We start from the raw sequence: 12,876 nt of genomic DNA, 5'->3' as shown, positions 1-12,876 counted from the left end.
GTTAATTTCTGCTTTTTATTATTATTTTTACAATTTTATTTCCACAATTTTGTGAAAATATGTTTATTAAAAAAATTCATTATTTGTTTTATATTATATTTATATTATATAATAAAATCGGGGTACAGAATAAAATAGTACAGAACTGCGGCTCCCATGCATTTTGCAAAATCTATATTTTGGCTCCCACTGAACTCTTGCTTGCCCACCCGTCATATATAAACTATATGAAATTAAATTAAAAGTTTAAAAGTTTTAATGTAATGCTATAATTTCTAACTTCAAATTCTTTGTAATTAATGTGTTTTCAATTTGCAGATTCCCCACTAAATTTATGTTTTATCCACATTGTCTGGTTGAATTATTACATTCTTGGCACTCAGTTTTCTTTCAGAGAGGAATATTATCTTAATCAGAAAATTTATTTCAAAGTTCTTCTAAATGAAATGTTTGGTTTATGATCTAATATGAACTTATTCCTCTGCATTATTTTCTTAACTGTTTATGAAAACTTGAATGAAAAATATCCAGTAGATTTCATAAACTTCTTATGCAAATGAAACACAAAACTTACAACTATTATAACTTAGCAGAGTTATATTCTTTATAAATGGTAATACCTTATGTCTTTAGTGTCATTTCAGAATGTAATTTTTGAAATTGAAATTTATCTAAATCTGTAAATGCTGCTCTTCTACTCTTTACACATTATGCTTTATTTCTTTGTGGATTGTACTGAAAATGTATGATTTCATTTACCTATTATTAAATTTAGCTAAGAAAGATCAATTTGACATTCATTTCATCTCTACAAATAACGATAATGATTTATTCAATATAATTTTCTGTTCACTTTGTATGAATGACTGCATACAAATAATGAACAAATGAAAATGTAAAGAAGAGCAATTTGATTGGTTATTTGTCATAGACTTGCTAAAACTTCATTTCTTGTATACATTTTTATACTAGTAATAGATTTGATTCTGAAACTTAATTTTGAATTTATAATTATTCTTTGATAGTTGTCGTGATGTTATTTTTTTATACTGTCATTTCTGCTGTCACATGATGTATGTCTTCCTAAAATTTGTTATGAAATTTCACTCAATAAAAATAAGGGATTATTGGGAAAATAGAATTAGGGACAAAACACTTGAAATGTGGATACTCTTACAAAATGTTTTATTTTATGCTTCTTCTAATACTTTTTTCTTCAGTTTTTTCATATACTATTTGGATTCTTGTAACCTTGTGTTTGAGATGCTGTATTAAATAGTTTTATTAAGAAAAATACATAGATTTGAGAGAAAAATGCAGCATACACTTTATACGGCAATGTACAATACTTGAGCAAACTTGAGTAAAAGATAGATGTGATATGTCGATTTTGCATATTCCAGTGTGGATCACTACTTTCAGTTGGGTTTATGTAGTGTTACTCAATAGCACAAAATGTAACTACCTTATGAAAAATTGTGCGAGGAAACATGATTTTATGTTTTGATGATTTTATTGTGTTATTTATTTAACATATGAACACATTTGTACATTAGAAACATGTTATAGCAAAATATAGTACAGTATATGTCTATATTAATATAGTTTTTCATCCAATGCTTCTATTAAGGAATTATTCACAATAATTTTTTACTTGATTCTTTTTTTTTTCAGGTCTTTTTTGAAAGTTTAATAAATTATTCTTTGACAGAAGTGTAATCTGTAGTTATTGCTTCTAATAATATAATGTATTATTGTTAAATTTAATACAAAATATCAATATTTTTTGAGATTGTAGACAACAGACAATGCTGATGTATTAGTAATTAAGAGAAGAGATACAATTATCAGTGGAAATGTATTTGCTGTATTGATTGGATATTTTTACTACATTAGTACAAGTATAATATCCAGAAGAGAAATATAGCATTGTCATATTATCTAAACAAAAAAAATTATTATAAGAATCTTCAGACATTTATTTTTTTATAGATTATTAAATTGCTTTTGCTTGATAGATGGCAATGATATTAACACATCTGCAATAAAAAGAATTTTTTTTATTTGTCCTCTTGAATGTATATATTGTTTATTAGATTTGGTTCATTTAGAATTGTTTTTAGTTGTTTAGTCCTAGATATTAATTATAATAAATTAGATAATAATAACAACTTTCTTTTGTATGTTTGGAGATAGGGTAGTATTTGATAGTTAATTATTATATTGTTTAAATTTCACTCATTGTTTACTATCTGTGGTTCACACTAAGACAAGTGCTTTTTGAATAAGCATAATGAATGCATGGATAATTCATGCCATAACCAGTAGAAAACAAATAGATTTATAGAAGATTAAAGAGAGTAATTTCTGCTCTTCTGGTTATAAATTACTTATTTCTCTCCACACACCAGAATGTAATAAAAATAACTCTTACTTTTAAAATTAAAAGTAAGAGTAAAGTAAGAATTAAAGGTTATAAATTAAACTTTGAATTATAAATATAAGCCACATTTAGATTATCAATATCTTAGCATTGACTAATCAACTTGGCATGTATGAATGTTCAGTGAAGTCAACAAAAAAGATGCAGATAAACATTTACTCATTTTAATGCTTGTCTTTTTGTAAGTTCTCTCATTATTATTATTATTGTGTTCCAAACAGGGATTATTTTACCTTAAAAAATTCTTAATTTGAGAGAAGAAATTATTTTCTTAAAGAAAAGCAGTTTCAGTTTTATTGGAAAATGCTCTATTTTATGATTTTTTCCTTAATAAATTTATTTTTAGTGAATCATATAAAGTATAATAAATGTTATTTTTTACCACCATATATGCACTCATTACACTTCAACTTCATATATCATTCATACCAACAAAGAAGTGTTAAGCTCTAAAAATGGTATACAATGGTAAAGATGCTTTATGTATGGTAACATACCAAAAATGAACTTTTAAAGGCTGCTGCAAATGAGGCAATGCTGCTGTTTTTGATATGATGTCAGAGGCAATTTTTAAGGTCACATGACAGTTTTGCTTTGATGATCAGGCAAATTTGCCACTTGTGATATCATTTGTAACATAATTGTATAGAATCAGTGAAAATTTTGTCTACCTCTCTATGAACTATTGCTTGGTAGTTTGTTTTGTAAAATGGCGATGACTTGTGTGACATTGCCGAAGGGCCTCCCTATACTTCGGCACCACGTGATCGAAGGGTTGACATCGCGTCGGCGAAGATTGCAATGACAAGTTTCGTCAGGACTGACACCACTGTGTTTTCACGGCTAGACACAGAAACTGTTGTGTTCTCGTGCATGAGTGAACGGAGTCGAGATAGAAGGAGAGACAGCGCACCGGAAGTGACCTACTCATAGACGCTTTAACGTAACAACTGTTTAATGGTTAATGATAGGCTATACATTAGGGCTGCTGTTAGATACATTTCTCGATTTGATAAGTATTCGATATTAAGATATGATCCGATTCGAGAGAGAGAGTTTACAGAAGTTCACGTGTTGATAATTACCTTGTATGAAATCTTGGTCTTCTGTAAGTCAGTTGGACACAAAAGAAGACAGTTCTTATTTCTACAGTTATTAGGCGAAGAAATATCCACAAGCGAGGAAATATCCAAAGACGAGGCACAGGGAAAACTCGTGTGGTCCGATCGAGGAACTGGTGACGACTGCCTCACTTTGTTGTCTGTTTTTCATGTTGGATTGTTGAAACTGAGGTATTAGGTCGAAAGGTGCTGAGAAAGCGTCTTTATTAAGCCTGAGAACTTAGCAGATGTTTAGCTCCCAGGTATAAAAGTTGACAGTTATCGAATGAAAGTATAGCTACAATGTGAAATGATATAAACACACGAAAAGTTCAAATTCGGATCCTCATACTTGCATCAGCAAGTGGAAGTGGCCAAAGCTAACTGATGTTAACTTCTACTGCTTCCATTTGTTGTCTATTTGTCAAAAATTTAATAAATAAATGAAAATGATTTGGGATTCAATAGATTTATAAATTTCAATAAAATCAATGAAATAACTTGTTCTTTCTTCTATGAAAAGCTATCAAACAGCTCTGTTTTGTAATCCCAGTGTAATGAAGGCATAGCCAAGCATGAAGCACAAATTGTGGCCTAAGCTGCATGCTCCTTTATTGCAAACTTTCAAATGCACATGAGCATCCAAAAAATCAAACTTCTTGGATTCAAGAAGTGTTGAATAGCCCACCTACTTTTCATCAAAGGGTATGATGTAGAATGATATTGAGTCAGTGATGGGCATTGGCCATCAACTAGGCAATGATTAAATGAATTTGTTTTGACCAGTTTGCTTCGATTTTGCCTAGTTTGTAGTAGTTTTAACATAAAAAAAAGTAGTCTAGCTAAGTTATATTTCATTTTACTGTGATGGTGTGTCACTGATAGAGCATGACAGCTAAGATAAAGAAATTTAAATGTATTCATAATGGTTCACAATGTTTTGAAAGGGTTAAGTTGAAGAAAAATCTAATGACAAATTTTCTTATCAGTTCTGAAAAACTAGGTGAAAATATAGTGCAGTAGAACATCGATAATCTGACCCCAACCATCACATTGGTTAACCGACCCCATTCTAGTTGGCAAGTTCAAATGTCCACAATGATGTGGCGCTACAATATTTGGCTATGTCTTGGCAGCTTTAATATTTTTGTTAAATTTTTGCTGGCAACACTGGCTCAACCATGAAAGGGAGGCCAGTACTTAAATGAGGCTTAATTTTCTAAATATGAGAGGTTTTTTGTTTTGTGAACAATAAAATAATTTTTAACGATACAATAGTGACGATTATTATTTAAAAAAACATTTTTTAGGCTTAACATTGATTTACTTCGCATTGAAAATTCAATGCGAAGTAGGTTAATAGCGATATTCTAATTACATGGGATATACTAATATACTATACTAATAATGTATTTTTTCATACTTTTCAGATATCCGTTTTTTCAGTTATTTGACCAACTCCAGTCACCAATTGAGTCGGATAATCAATGCTTTACTGTAATTCTAATTTAAGTAACATGTCTCTGATCTTTTATTTTTACATGTTGATAAGAATTTAAAAAGGACTATAATAACTATATATAGTTTTTATTACTAAATATTATATATATATAAATGAGGATGTATGTTTGTTTGCTATGCACGTCTAGACCATTTGATCAAGTTACACTCACATACTTCAAACTTAGATAATGTCGTACATCTCACCCCAAAATATTGATTGGATTTCTATATATCAGTTAAGTTCTGTACATTCAATTTTCCGGCTTTACACGTAGGGCTGTCTATTGGCAAAAAATTAACAAAATAATAAACTAAATATAATTCTTGTGAAAATTGATATACTGTATTAACTTAATTATTGCAACAAAATAGATGTGCCATTACACCATTACTGTGACAGGTAGCATATAGCACTTGCCTGCATGGAGTGGTGTTTTGCCCCTGTACATCACACTTTTCTTGTTAGCAATAGAGTCATGCCAGTTATGTATGTAACTCTGTTCAGGGAAAAATTTTGACATTGAAGTAATGTGAATTCTGGGTGAAACTAGCAGTTCATGTGTAGTTAATCTGGGCTTCCTGCTCTTAAATTTTCTCTATCTGGTTTCATCTTTCATCTACCTAACTCCTTTTATGAGATTAAGGTAAGACAAACAACAGATGAAACAGTTGGAATTTATAGCTTATAATTTTTCAAAATGTAGCCCAATAAGTATTTTCCAGTAACCAAGTGGATGAAACTACTGAACACTACTAGTTGGTTGTGTGTTTGTGCATCACCAATGGACTGGCCATGTGGAGTTTTCTGGGTTTTCTTCACGTTAGTACCACCTAAATAGGGCTAGCTTTACATAAAAGTCTTTCCAAGATGCATCCTCCTTGGCAGATTACTTGTGTTGAATTGCTGTAAGCAAATAAACCAAACTAATTCTAATAATTTTTCTATAAACATGATATTTACGAGGTCATACTTAAACATCTCCTTTTATTAACTGATAAATCCATTGCCCCAAACTTCTTTCGCTGATACTGCTTAAGATGTTCTAACATTCAGCCAAATTAATGTATGTGCAATGATTTTAAGGCGCAAAGTAGAGCTTGAAGTCTTTTTCTGTGTCAATGTTTATTTTTTCTATTTATTATCATGGTCACATGACATTCTCTTATCCAAAACATCCTGTAGTTGTAATATGTGTAATATGCACTTTATTCACATGTTGAGTCTTATTATCAAACTTGGCTCCAGTATTCTTATCCCACAACTCTCAAAAGTTTAATTTACTTACAAGTTAGATGTTTTTGCTTACTTTTTCAATCTGTTTTTTTTGGTTTTTTATGTGGAATCACATAAAAGCAATTATTCTTGCATTTTACAAGATTTTTTTTATCTAAACAAGTCTTATATGAAGCCTTTTGGATGTTAAGGTTAGCAACTTTGATCACACGTGGGGCCATCACAAGAGCTATCCAACACAGAGCACTTTTCAAATTAATAGTAGATCAGTATTAATTAGTAGTCGTTGACTGTCCTCTCTTCCAGAAGGTCAACTTTTGGCCAAATACAAATTCCTTCTGCAACAGTTCGTTCTTTTTATCGGACCAACAGTATGGTGGCATTACAATAGAAAAATTACATAATACAATACTAAGAAACACACCTGATTTCTATTTGCTGAGTTTTTTCTTTATTCCGAACGTTTTCAGCCTATTTCGATAGGCCATCTTCAGGCTTTTACATTCATCGTTCCAAATGGAACCAATTTGTTTGAATTTATTTCATTTGAATTTGAACGTTTTAACAACTTATGTATATACAAGAGTAAATAAATAGCTAATTAAAAATAATATCAAAACGTGTTGCAAATTAAAAAACAAAACAAAAAAAATTATATCAAATTTAAACGAGACTAAATACTAATACCTATAATCTCCAGATCTTATTTTTATGGATTATTTTTAAAATGCATACTTTTTTCAATTTTGTATTTCCAAGCTGTTGGGAATGCATCTGCATCTTTTGCATTTAGGCATCGGTCCCTCATTTTACTTTTGTAAAATCTCTATTTTTTTCCATTTCCATTGCGATGGACAGTGAGTGCCCTGTTCTAACGATATTCGCTTCATCCCATTTGACTACTGCTGGGTTTTAAAAATAATCCATAAAAATATGATCTGGAGATTATAGGAATTAGTATTTAGTCTCGTTTAAATTTGATATAATTTTTTTTGTTCTTGTTTTTTAATTTGCAATGCATTTTGATATTATTTTTAATTAGCTATTTATTTACTCTTGTATATACATAAGTTGTTAAAATGTTCAAATTCAAATGAAATAAATTCGAACAAATTGGTTCCATTTGGAATGATGAATGTATTGGGTTGTTTGGAAAGTAATTTCATTTTTTTATTACTAGAGGAATTAGATGTTTTTTTACCAGCCAATTTCATATTAAACTACCTTTTCATTATAAGAAAATTTAAGATATCATATGATATATGATATAATGAAAATACGATATCTTAAAAAATTTAAGATATTATATTTTCTTTATTATTCTAACAATTTTTTCAATTGGTGTGTACTTGACCAATGAAATTGTGCCATTTCTTATCTAAGTATTGAGATAAAACATGACAATGGTAGGCTAAAATAACCAAACTCTTTATATGGTTTTCATTTTAATATTTATTATATTATAGTATCTGAATTATGTAAATACAAAGGTTATCTTATGTAAGGGTTTATCACACAAAGTGATTAATCTAACATATTTTTAAAATTCTTTATTACTCTACTGTACTCAATTTAAAGAATTTTAAAATCTGTTAGATTGGTCACTTGGTACTATAAATCCTTATGCAAGATAACCTTTGTAGTTATATAATCAAATATTATAATATAATATAATAGAAGGATTAGAAGTACGAAATAATCTAATAATCATAATGTCTGCCCTTATTTTTTGTCCAGGCAATGCCAAGCTTACCTGTTAATATAATATGTTTTTTTACGACCTGTATAAATAATGCTAATTCATAATTATGCTGAATTTTATTAAAAAACCATCCATCATCTTTTATGATGATAAATAACACTTCAAGCCCATGATTTTAATTTAGATTAAATTAGTTATCCTAATAGATAGGGTTTTAATAAATTGGAGGGCTTATCACATCAGAGCAGACTGGAATAAATAGAATACATGTTACAAAAAATAGCCTTTAATAACTGCAATCAAATTTAGGTAATAATGCATTTTGGGTACAAAGACCCCTCATCAGCTTACATACGCATAGTACCACCCTAGCATACATTAATACAATCCTAACACAAGTAGTAAACCAAGACAAAAGGATTTTTTGATATATACAGTGCACTGTATTCACAATATAGTTAATTCATCACAGTATTCTAAAAAACTAAAAATTACCAAGTATATAAATTTTTTAATTGATGAGTTATATTTTATCTTTTATCTGGACCAGTAAATTTCTCTTTCTTACATTTTTCAAATTCTGATAGACAGTTCCACTATTAATAATAAAATATTGTCAATACATTATAAACCAAAAGAGAAGGAGAATTAAAACTATGAACTTATATTCTTTTTTAAAAAAATCGGTTTTCTTTATATCATTACATTATGATGATGTGTCAATTCCATCTTTTCACACACCCTTATTAAAATAATAAGACCTTTAAACAAAACAAATTCATAAGACAATAGGAAGCCAACAGCTTTGTTACAATTTCCATTTTACAATGGGATGCGACTTTTACTCTCACATCTGTTTTGCCTCGTTTTCAAGGTTATGTAAAATGATGGGTGTACACTGTACAGTGATACTTTGATTTTTGTCAATAATTCGTCCAAAAACAATCAGTGAAATCCGAAACCGACGATAACCAAAGTCAGCGAAAACCGAGGTATTACTGTATATTACACCTGAGTAGGATTTCGCTTTTCTCAACCTTCATGCCATTGAGCCATTGGCACTCTCCATATCAGATGTAAATTAATACCTCTGATAAAGCCTAAAAATCTTAAGACATTTTAGTTATTAAAATTTTCAAAAACAGTAAGAATTGTTCTGATTATTATTTCACAATAATAGTACAGGGATCTGCGTCATAAATTCATTCGTCTTTTTTTTTTTTTTTATTTGAGCTTGGAGAGTTTTCTCAATTTAGGGTAATTTTTTGCAGTTGAAATTGGTTCGGGTTTTAGTTGGGGTGCCTAATGTTGATAAGGGACGTGCATCTCCCAGAAATATTTTAGCTGTTGTTATGAGCATTACACCATCAGGTCTCTATCAGTTAGAAAACAAGGAAAGTCTTCTTAATCAACTTTATGCTTATAATGAATTTACAATTTCTACAGTAACTTTATTAACATTCAGAACGCACCCTCAACTTTATTAACACTTCGCTCAGCATCCATTTTAACATCTGGAAGTAGCAAGGGTTTATAATGTGTCACTGTAAAAATACTGTATTAATAAAAATGCAAATGTCGCTCAAAGAACATAAAATGCATGAATAATTAAATGTTGTAAAGTAACCAAGTTACATTTTTGTATATGGTGAATAATTTTGTTACTTGTGTATATAAGATGATTGAAGATAAATAAATCATAATGAAAAAGAAAGTTTTATTTTCTCATCATCTCTCGTTATTAGTTAACATCCAGAACATGTGGTGACTTTTAACTATAATAAATCCGTCACACAGTGGTTTTTAACTTTAGCAGCTGATTTTTATTTTATCATGTGTAGTATATCAAGCACCTAAAACTATATGTAATTAGACATTTAGCACTTTTTAGCAAAACAAAAGAAACAAATGTGTATTTTCTCCATATATTTTATTTCTTTGAAATTTTTTTAAGTATGAAAATTAAATTCTAGGAAAAATTGTAGAACTAATGTTGTTTGGCATTAAAAATTGTAAATAAAAATGTTTCGAGCCTATAATTCATATTTTAAAGTTACAAACCACTGTGCTTTGTACGATCCTGTATTGTGGTTGCATCAGCTAACGTTCAGAACGCGTTATGGCTTTTCTTAATCACCACAACACGTAGTTGTCAAATATCATGAAAGCCATGACATGAATTTCGCTTTGTGGTTGTTTTGAATTAGCCACAACGTGTTGTGGCCGTTTTTTGCTCAATGAGTGTTTTCAGTCTTTGAGCCTAAGATATATAAAGGTACATTAGATTTGAAGCGTATAACTTTACTCATAGCACATTCTTTAACATATTTTTTAAATAATAATTTACTATTGTAGAATTTCATCGGATGGAAATTTTACTAAAATTAATTTTTTTGAAGACGTAGTCTGTCCAAAATTGGTAACCATCATTTATTTACTTCTTGTGTTCCAGAATACAAACAATTGATGACCTGATCTTTCTTTTTAGGCTGCTTGGCCATCAAGTTTAAAAACGTTCTTTTAAAAAACACAGAAAAATATCCAATTAAAATTACAAAGTTAAAATTAAAACTGGTGAATCTTACAGACATCTTCGTTTTTCTTTCCATCCGGGGATTTTTGGATTATATCTACTGAGGAAAATGCACTGGTAAATGTAGATTATTGTAGCCTCCCCCTGGTGACGAATCTTTGCAAAAGTTTCAGTTACCAATTTTGAACAGACAAAATTCTACAAATGAAAGTTTTTCTATTCTATTCTACAATCTTTTATGATATTGAATAAACTGATAATTTTGAAAGTATTTCAGATATGTTCAAATTAATAATAAAATATGATTTGTTTATAGATGCGATGCTGATCCACAAGCATTGGCAAGATATGTAATGGCTTTAGTAAAGAAAGATAAACCAGAAAAAGATTTGAAAGATATTTGTTTAGATCAGTTGGATGTATTTTTACAAAAAGGTAAGTGTAAATTTATTTACTGTTGAAAATTAATTATCTATATAAGCTTATTTTAATCTATTCAGTTTAATCATGCCACTTGCTCTCAGGTTGCTTTAATTTCTCAGTTAATTAAACATATTTAGACTCATAAATTTATATCTAAAAGCAATATAGTAAACCATTATTTTGATTTTATATGTAATCAGTTAAGTCATTGTGAAGAAAAATGTGCATATTATTCAAATATACATAGATAAATGTATAATTTAGTGGCTTATTTCATGTATTGGAAAAAATGGATACTATTCATTATCTTAGTTTTGTATGAGCCGTGATATTAACAATATTCAATGTATAGTATAGAACTGATATTATTTTGTAAAGCTGTGACTTTCATAATTCATTTCAATTCCAATCAAATGAAAGAGAAATGATAACATATTAAAAAGGAAAAAATTAGAAAAGAGTTGTGATATTAGTGAAATCAATATTTTTAGATAGATTTTTGTAATTCTGAATATTTAGCAATTTAGATTTATGAATATGACTAATGTTCCTAATCCAAAGAAATCAATTTGTTTAGTAATTGTAGTTCAGCAATCAATATTTTCATTAACTATTCAGTTAAAGTATATGTAGTTCGATTTTTATTACTTATCATATTTTATTACAACTTTATAGTTTTTAACTCCCTTAGAGAAAGGTTTGTGAAAAACTTAAATATTTAATTTCTAAAAATAAAATTTTCATATAATATTAAAAAGCCGAAAATACACTTATGAAATAAAATACACTTACGAAATCAGAAAAATATCATGTATTTTTTTAATTGTTTTTTTAAAAGTGCTTTAAAACAGGACCATAATGTCATAATAGTCTATGATATAATACAATGTCACTTCATGCCAACGTTTATTATTATTACATATACTGTAATCCACTCCTGTAACACCACAACACGTAAGTTTTATAATCATGTCATAATAGTCTTTTTCATACAGGGACTTTCTTTACCAAGGAAGTTAGGATAGGACTGTGAAAAGAATAAGTCGATTAACTAATTAAGTGAAAAGTGACCTGTTTACATAATCACTTCTTTCTCCATACAAATAATAGCTTTTGTGTCATAGTCCTGTTTTATTGTACTTTTAAGATATTAAAAAATGCTTTCATTTTATATAGCAATTATATATTATAAAAAGTTAAATTTGCTTAATATGCTGTTGCATATTAAGCAAATTTAACTTTTTATAATATATAATTGCTATATAAAATGAAAGCATTTTTTAATATCTTAAAAGTACAATAAAACAGGACTATGACACAAAAGCTATTATTTGTATGGAGAAAGAAGTGATTATGTAAACAGGTCACTTTTCACTTAATTAGTTAATCGACTTATTCTTTTCACAGTCCTATCCTAACTTCCTTGGTAAAGAAAGTCCCTGTATGAAAAAGACTATTATGACATGATTATAAAACTTACGTGTTGTGGTGTTACAGGAGTGGATTACAGTATATGTAATAATAATAAACGTTGGCATGAAGTGACATTGTATTATATCATAGACTATTATGACATTATGGTCCTGTTTTAAAGCACTTTTAAAAAAACAATTAAAAAAATACATGATATTTTTCTGATTTCGTAAGTGTATTTTATTTCATAAGTGTATTTTCGGCTTTTTAATATTATATGAAAATTTTATTTTTAGAAATTAAATACAGTCGACCCCCCTATAAGATATAGATACGTTCCAATTTATTAGGAATCCGATTTCTTACAAGTCGTTCCAATCACAGCCCGACACGTGTCAAATTTACGGACTACGGCTGATTGAAAGGTTTTCTTCCATAAAATTAATTGATTCTACACTAATCCGACTCAACATTTCCAAAATACGTATATTTTTTCGTAGTTTTATAGGAATCGTAATTATAGGG

The 12,876-nt window shown here is 28.8% G+C and overlaps 1 protein-coding gene across 1 annotated transcript in view; it reads left to right on the top strand.

Moving 5' to 3' along the window:
• Window positions 1–12,876, top strand: part of LOC111631797 (RNA-binding protein 26-like) — a 95,599-nt gene that overhangs the window by 22,445 nt on the left and 60,278 nt on the right. Inside the window, exon 2 of the mRNA XM_023376142.1 lies at window positions 10,832–10,950. Coding sequence (XP_023231910.1) covers window positions 10,832–10,950 — 119 coding nt within the window. The remainder of the gene's footprint in view (window positions 1–10,831; window positions 10,951–12,876) is intronic.

This window comes from Centruroides sculpturatus, unplaced genomic scaffold (genome assembly GCF_000671375.1).
Source record: "Centruroides sculpturatus isolate CEXI.00-Female unplaced genomic scaffold, Cexi_2.0 scaffold91, whole genome shotgun sequence".
In the NCBI taxonomy this organism is placed as follows: domain Eukaryota; kingdom Metazoa; phylum Arthropoda; class Arachnida; order Scorpiones; family Buthidae; genus Centruroides; species Centruroides sculpturatus.
Note: the sequence above shows the minus strand (reverse complement) of the source record. Positions and strands in the feature narration are given on the sequence as shown.